Source organism: Anarrhichthys ocellatus, unplaced genomic scaffold, assembly GCF_004355925.1.
Source record: "Anarrhichthys ocellatus isolate YVR2014 unplaced genomic scaffold, GSC_Weel_1.0 scaffold200, whole genome shotgun sequence".
Lineage (NCBI taxonomy): Eukaryota > Metazoa > Chordata > Actinopteri > Perciformes > Anarhichadidae > Anarrhichthys > Anarrhichthys ocellatus.
Genome location: NW_022280230.1, coordinates 47,580 through 55,957, shown reverse-complemented (window position 1 = coordinate 55,957; position 8,378 = coordinate 47,580). Strand labels below are relative to the sequence as shown.

Sequence of the window (8,378 nt, the reverse complement as noted above, 5' to 3'; positions counted from 1 at the left end):
CCTCCTCTGACATCGTGTTGTAAACCTCTCTGACTCCTCCTCCTCTGTCTCTGGTGTCCCAGCAGGTGAGGGAGACGGAGACGTGGATGCCCATGAAGACCACGCAGACGGTCGACATGACGACGCGCCATGAACACCTGGAGTCATCGGGAGACTCAGTCAACGGGTCCGACTTTGGCTTCACGGACGACGAAGACGATGACGATGAAGACTACTACTCCGACCCGATGTACGACGACGAGGACAAAGACGAGGACTACGAGTTATCCGGATCCGGTGATGGAGGTTTGTTTACAAACACATTTTAAAAGCATGTCTTGTAATTCTGGAGCTAATTCTGATATAAATGATATAAACGATGAAGACTAAATGAAGAATCTGCCTCTTTCCACAGAAACAACCGTGTCGCCTGTTAGAGACTCAAAGCCGTCAGTTAAGGTGAGAAACTTCTAAAAAATATGTATTTATAGTCGTTTATGCTGCTTTTTTTTTTAAACAATATTATAGTCTTTTACATTTAAATTGGGTGTGATGTTGCTGAAGCTTCAGACTTTGGTTTTTAAATCCGTGTCTTCGTCCTTCAGCCTGAAGTCAACGACAACAAGATCCCAGAGGTGGAGCGCCCGGTGTGGCCGACCGTGGACCTGGTGGACCTGGTCCAGAACCGCAACGAAATCCAAGTGACCAAGGAGGAGGAGGAGGAGGAGGCGAAGCCGTCCAACGTCCTCATGTCCCACGCCAGTGAAGACAGCATCTTTAACAAGACGGAGGTCCTCGCAGGTCAGAACTCACCGTGAATAAAATCCCGTCTCTCTCTCATTGGTCTTCCTCCTCCTCTTAATATATATATATATATATATATATATAAATAAAAAAAATAAAAAAAAACCCGTCTCCTCCTCTTAATATAAAATCCGTCTCTCTCTCTCTCTTCCTCGTCTCCTCCAGCTCTGATTGCGGGCGGTGCCGTCGGCCTGATGTTCGCTGTGCTCCTCATCCTCCTCCTGATCTACCGCATGAAGAAGAAGGACGAGGGCAGCTACGAGCTGGGGAAGAAACCCATCTACAAGAAAGCTCCCACCACGGAGATCTACGCATAGACACACACACACACACACACACACATATACCAATCAGCCTCACAGTGCCTCATCTTCTTCATCATCATCATCGTCGTTCATCCTCACTTTTCGATACCTCATAAGGAGAGAAGCCCCGACTACACGATCGATTGACTGACTCCTCCCACCTGGATGTGTGCTAATTGTTATCGGTGCCCTCTCGACCAATCGGAGGCTCTGTTGGTCCTCTCGTCTGTCTCTCAGCAGTGTGAGTGGACGGTTTCAGCTGCGGTACGCCGTCTCGTTTTGTGTTTTTTACATTTTTTTATTATATTGTCCCCATGTGTCAAGAGAAGACGAAACAGAACTTTGAGGACTTTAAGCTCCCCCCCCCGTTAGAAACACTAAACACTGTGCAATGATTCTGTCTCGGTACGGTAAAGTCACGTTATTTATTTCCTCCTGCAGCTTCTCGCACCGCTGTAGAAGAATGACTTTTATGTTTTTATGTGAACACTTTTATTAGTTTTATAAGAACTCCTTGTAACGCAGAGAGATTTCATTTTTTATTTTCTATTAAAGATCTCCTCACGACGGGAAAGAACGGAGCTCAACGTTGTTCAAAGTCATTTTGATTTGAGTAAATCTGCCTGAACGCTGTAGATTTCTACGTCATCCGTTGGAACCGATAAGTAAAGATTATCTGAGTTGTTTTATCCTCGTAGTGCTCCGACGGTTACAGGTCAGGAGAGTATCTGCAAATCATTGTTTCAGATTAAAACATTAGTCTTTAAAACCTTCTGGCATGTTTTGTATCTCCTCATGTGGGGAAAGTCCCGTCAGACTGACACCAAGCGCCTGATCAGTAAGCTAAACTAACCAGGGAGGAGAATATGCAAATACTGTATGACCCAGGTCTCTCTCTCTCGCTCTCTCTTGCTCGCTCTCGCTCTCTCTCTCTCTCTCTCTCTCGCACACGGTTGCGTTGCAGCGTGTTTTCCTTTTTAAAGCCTGGAGGATGTTTCACCACTATGATAATTACCGCTGTGCCTCCAGGGTTTGTTTTCTGTTATTGTGGTGAACTCGAACCAACATGCTCCTACAGGGTGACACACCTACATTCCTCACACACACACACACACACACCCCACTACGACTGAAGCTGCTGACCCTCTTTAGACTAAAGGAATAGTTTTGGCCGTTTGGCCGATCGGTACCTCTTTATTATCTGTGATAAATGTGACGCAACAGCCGACAGTTGGTTAGCTTAGCATAAAGACTGGAAACGAATGGAAATGATTAGCTTGGCTTTGTCCACAGTTGTGATCACAGAGTTGCAACGTGTGAGAGTTAAAGACGCCGTACATTGACGATGTCACGCTTTATCCAACTCATTTAGCTTTACTTGCATTACATTGTTACATTGTTACTTCTGTTTATATATTGTAACTTTAGTTTCGTGGTACTAAATTTACACAGTTTGCAAGTCGTAAACTTAACGTTACCATGACACCGATATGTTAATGAGCGTTAATGTTAGAACTATTTCAGGAGGCTTCCAGCAAAGAAAGATCCGGCACATCTTCTCCTTTTTTATTTTTTAAATGAAGAATTGTCGTTTTTACACTTTTTACACAACTGAGATGGAAGGTGTTAATCGGTGAGCTCCTAGCTGACGGACGGAGCCAGGCTAGCTGTTTCCCTCAGTTTCCAGTCTTTATGCTAAGCTAAGCTAAGCTAACGCGAGAGTGGCATTCGGTCCTCTGTGATAAAATAAGTGTCACTTCTTTCTCCTATCTGTGAAGCTCATCGTTAGCTCGCTACAACATTTATACTCAATCAGTGAAATGAGAAGACGATTGTTCAGCTCTGCGATCGGGGAAACTGGTAGTTCTGGTACTTTGTGTTCTTTAGTTTTGGGTTTTGATGCTTTCTCAATAAGCTACACCGACGCTTTTATTATGTTCGTCACTAAAGCCGTGACGAACACGTTCGATGCTCACATTTCACATTTCTGATCTTCCAAGGAGTTATGTACATAGTCAGATAAAAAGAATATTAACTTGGTACTCAACAAATACCTTCCAAATACTTAAATGCCAAATTATTCTAGTTGTATTTTCTCTGCGGCAGTAACGTTCGTGTGATTTCCTGTAACTGTTTTGATACTAACTCTCCTCTCGTTCATCTCCAGTGTTTTTATTTCATTTGTTTCCTGCAGTAGATCAACATGTTCCTGTTTTATTAATTTAACTGTCAAATTATTTTGTTGCCTTCTTTCAGGTTTGGGGGTTTTCCCCCTTTTTAAGCTGTTGTATATGTGATTTAATAAAGTTTTATATACACTAGTGTGAGATGTTTCAGAGGCAAAATAGTTTTGAAGCTTTTTATTTTGTAAGAGTTTCTATTATCTTTTTAGACCGTTTTTATTTTTTGCTTTTGTATTTATGTTTGTTTCGTAGAAGGATTGCTTGTGTGGCCGGAGTTCATCCGGTTGTTCAGAGGATGTGATGGTCCATGTTGTCAGAAGTAGACCCGGGTTCCTTACTAAGCTGGAACACTTTCAGCTGTTTCTGGGGACGTCCATCTTTGTAGCCCAAATGGAGCTTTGGTCAACTTTTATTTTGAAATTCAAGGTCTCCACACAAACCTCCTGACAAACAAACCAAACATTCTGTCAGCGAGTCTCGGACACGGAGGATCACATCTCTGATTACATTCGGACAAATGAGTCGACTTCACCGACTCTCTCTCTCTCTCTCTCTCTCTCTCTGAGGGAGAGAGCTTTCTCCGGCTCGGACAGGAAACAGTTAAAAGTCTCGGCTGGTAATCGTCTCCCGGTCTGTTCAGCTAGAAGAGAAACGATTGTTCTGCTGCTTAATGTCACAAACACCACATGTGAATCACCGACGAGTGGAGAGGTCAATGAATCATTGGTTTCTGCATGCAGGTTCTGATTTATTATTGGAAATAAAGCTATTTTTATGCACATTAACATTTGAAAACGCTTTTGTCTTTTGTTGTCATGTTCTGTTTGATTTATAGATTTGTGATTATACACTTAATGGCTGAGGTTTGATTTCATGAGAAAAAATCTCTACGGATTAAAACTTTAATGTAAACAGAAGTATTCGAAGTTCACAGTAAGTAAAAGAAGAAATACTACGGTGTAGTAAAAGTCAAGCGTTCAAAGTTTTACTTAAAGTACTCATGCAGAGTGGCTTATTTTAACTAATATATATATATATTTTTTTAAATGATTGGATTGTTATTATTAAAGCATTAATGTTTAACACTTTAAAGCTTGAGCTGGTAAAAGTGCAGCTCAGATCCATCTGACAAGCTGCAGCCTGTCGAATGGATCTGAGCTGCAGGAAAAACACTCACGGTGACGGCACACAGTCATGCTCTCTTTCATGTTCATACACACACACAGGTTGAATCACACCAGGCGGGGAAAACTTTGCAGTGGACTTTGTTTGTTCTCGTCTCTTCGAAGCCAAAAAAAACAAACGGACGAAGGTTAAAGTGCAATTTAGACATTTAAATGAAAGTGACGCTCTGCTGCTGTTGGATGCTAAACATGTAGCTGCTCATCAACACTCAACATAACGTCATCGAGGCGTTTGGTGTGATCGCACTATAAGAGTCTGGTCATGTCAGCAGCTCTGTGAGGCTGCAGTTAGACCAGGCGGCAACCGCCGGTTCTGAAAAGAGAAGTCAAAGCTTCATGTGTTAAAGCTGCATTCTCCCTAGTCTCCACCAGGGGGCGACTCCTCTGGTTGTATAGAAGTCTATGAGAAAATGACTCTACTTCTCTCTTGATTTATTACCTCAGTAAACATTGTAAACATGAGTTTATGGTCTCAATCTCTAGTTTCAAGTCTTCTTCAATACAGCATGATGTTCATTTAGTACATTATGGTCCATTTAGAGTCAACAGACCATAAAGCAGGGGATGCTTTAGGGCGGGGCTACACGGTGATTGATAGGTCTCTACCAGAGACGTATATGGCGTCTCTACGTCACTCCTCAGTCCAGATATGCTCACTTCCTGTTCACTGATTGCAAAAAGTCAAGATGGCGATGGACAAATCATCAAACTCGAGGCTTCAAAACATCAAACCAACCAATGAGAGACGTCTCGATGACTACGTCCACTTCTTATAGACAGTCTACGACTTAAACACAGTGTTGCTTTGAGCTGACTGCCAATGTTTAGCACGGTCATCATTTTAGTTTAGCGTGTTAGCATGCTAACGTATGCTACGTGTCTGGAAAGCAAAATGCAGCAGATCACCAAAGTCGTTACGATACATCTTCTGTGCAGAATGTTTTGTTCCAATCCACATCGAGCTGTTCTAGATATTAAGACCTCACCGATGGTGGGATCTTTAGGTCAGCAGGGTTCATCCTCTGGAGACCACAGACGACCACAGTTCATCTACTGGTTGTTGAGATGTTTCAGTTAGCGGTGGACGGACCAACATTGCAGCATAAGCATGAAAACAAGAGTCCTGTGTGTATTTGGTACGGTGGACAACACACATTCTTCTCTTATCGCCTGTTTTGACAATCTGTCAGTACACACACACACACACACACACACCTTCATACACACTATCCCGTGTGTGAGAGTATTTATGGGAATTTCCAAAACGTGTTGCACCAGGCAGACGATGTTTTTGTTTCACACTTCTCTCTGATTACGTATTGATTCCTGAGCCTGAGGCAAAGCAAAATGATATGAATTATTGTGCAATGTCAGCACATTATCTCCAATGTACTTTGGTTTGGGAGTTGTTTTGAGCACTTTCTTTTACTTCTTCTCTTTTCAGCAGTTAGTTAGAGTGAGGTCATAGACTGTGTATAGGAAGTGGACGTAGTCGTGGTAACGTCCCCCATTGGTTTGTGGACTGATGTTTTAAAGCCTCGAGTTCACTGTCACTGTCTTGGATTAAGGCGTCGCCACGTTGTTTTCACAACCAATGAACAGAAGTTAACATATAAAGACGTAGGAGGAGTGACGTCACTCCTCCTACGTCATGTTCGTCTTTCTTCGTCTCTTGTCTCTTGCTTGATCTCTTTCTCATGATTCTTAACTCTCGTTACTTGGACACATCGACATGTGACTAGCGGAGCCGGGGTCGAACCACCGACCCTCTGATTGAAAGACGGCCCTGCTATCCACTTAGCCACAATCGCCACACAAGGCACAATCTTGTCCCTTGTCTCTTGTGTTTCTGTCTCTTGTGTCTTGTCTTGATCTCTTTTTCATGATTCTTAACTTTTGTCTCTGTCTCGTCTTTTTTTCTCTTTGTCTTTCTTCATCTCTTGTCTCTTGTTTCTTGTCTCTGTATCTTGTCTCTTGTCTCTTGTTTCTTGTCTCTGTATCTTGTCTCTTGTATCTTGTCTCTTGTCTCTTGTTTCTTGTCTCTGTATCTTGTTTCTTGTCTCTGTATCTTTCTCTGTCTCTTGTCTCTCTTGTCTCTTTTGTTTCTGTCTCTGTCTCGGTCGTCTTCAGCGTGACTGGAGGACTGTGATGAGACAGGTTCGGTCATGTTGGATGTTCTGCCGGCTGTTCAAAGTGAAAAACATTTCTGACCTCTGTGACATCGAAGTTATCTGAAACAATTACCCAGCATGCATCAATTTGACTGTTTCCTTCTTAATATTTGCATCTGGACGAATGTCGTCCTTCCTGCTGCTCTGATTTGAATGTGAGGAGGAAGTAGAAGTACACGTAGATGTACTTTACTGTTGACTTCATCACACTGTTGTTACCTCACATCGTGTGTTTGATAACCGATGATGTCATTGGCATTAAAGTTCCACGCTTGGTGTTTCTATTATTAACTTCTCCTCCTCGTGGAGGTGAAGCAGCCTTTGTGAGTTAAATCATGTTTATACATCTGTTGCATTAGTTTCCTGCCGACCAGAAGACGTCCAGGCTGAAGTTCATGAATCAATCAAGTTACCAGAAAGATAAGAACTGATGCGAATTGTTTTGTATTTTTTTGTGAAATTACAAGAACATTTTGCATCGAAAATCTGCCGATGCAAGTTTACTCAGCTTTCAATTCAGGTGTGATAAGATGTTCCATATCCACACATGCAAATCACGAACAATCTACAACCTGTATAACTGCATCCATGAGACGTTTGATAAAGCTGCATTCATTTCATACAAATAATCATTTTGAATTTATATAAGAGTCACAAAGACGGTCACTAAAAAGTTCAATCGATGGACAACAATGTTGAGACCATTAGTTGAAACGTGACACTTGTTTTGTACATTAATGCAGCGTTATGTTCTTATTCTTCATGCGTTCTGCAGCAGCAACGTTTTGTTGAGGAAACAAAACGACGCGTTTAGTTTTAGTACAGAGTATGAGAAAAGCCAGAAGAAGAGTTTGAGTCAATTTATTCACTAAGTCTGTTTCTGTTTCACTTTGTCTCGTTTTCATCGTTACACAAACTCGCTTTGTTTTAAAATGTTTTTTATATTTTGAGTTTTTTTAATTTATTTCTGTTTCTTTTATCAGCAAAATGAAACTTTGTACCGAAGCAGGTGGATGGACGGCTTTGTGTTTGGTGCTAATTAGCCGAATGTTTGTTAAACAAAGATGTTGAGCAGGCAGTCGGTCACGTGACTCATTGATGTAAAACATATTAATAAGTGGAGTTTTCAAAGTGTTAGAGTGGGACAACGTGAAAGGAAGCAGCGACCGTCTGTCTTTCTGTTTCCCTCTCTGAGCCTCATCCTCGCTGCCTCATAGGCTGCCTTTTGTCTCCATGCAAAAACTCAAATTCCTCCCGACCTCTGCCCACATCGACACACACACACACACACACACACACACACACACACACACACACACAATACACAGGCATTCCTTTGCCCGGCAACAATGAGGTCTTTGTGTTGCACACCGCCCATGTTTTCATTTCATTTTTTATTGCTTTTGAACTCCTCGCATGGAGAATTTAATCATCTCTCCGCTGGTTCCTGAGGTTGGTTTTGAAAAGATTTTCTTTTTTTTGTCGGACGGCTGGTAGTCGGGGAGGCCGGCAGCTGCGGTGTGTGTGTGTGTGTGTGTGTGTGTGTGTGTGTGTGTGCATTGTGGGAACCGATCCCCCCCCACATGGTCCAAGGACAAAAAAGGAACTATGTGTTTTCAAAGACACCTCACTTCACTTCTGTTTTTTGTTGTAGTTGTAAAAGAAACTTGAGGAGGAAACGGATAAATAAAAATAACTGTTTTGATGCAGATGAATCTGAGTGAATCTTGTTTTGATGCAGATGAATCTGAG

General features: G+C 42.1%; 1 protein-coding gene across 2 annotated transcripts in view; it reads left to right on the top strand.

The window, feature by feature from the left end:
* sdc4 (syndecan 4) overlaps window positions 1-4,056 on the top strand; it is a 21,166-nt gene extending 17,110 nt beyond the window's left edge. The window contains exons 2-5 of one of the 2 annotated variants that reach the window (XM_031878775.1): window positions 66-285; window positions 395-438; window positions 585-780; window positions 949-4,056. In XM_031878775.1, the coding sequence (XP_031734635.1) occupies window positions 66-285; window positions 395-438; window positions 585-780; window positions 949-1,100 (612 nt within the window). In that variant the 3' untranslated portion in view covers window positions 1,101-4,056. Of the gene's footprint in view, window positions 1-62; window positions 286-394; window positions 439-584; window positions 781-948 lie in introns of both variants that reach the window. The other variant, XM_031878773.1, reaches the window with a different exon arrangement.
* Window positions 4,057-8,378: the final 4,322 nt, after the last annotated feature.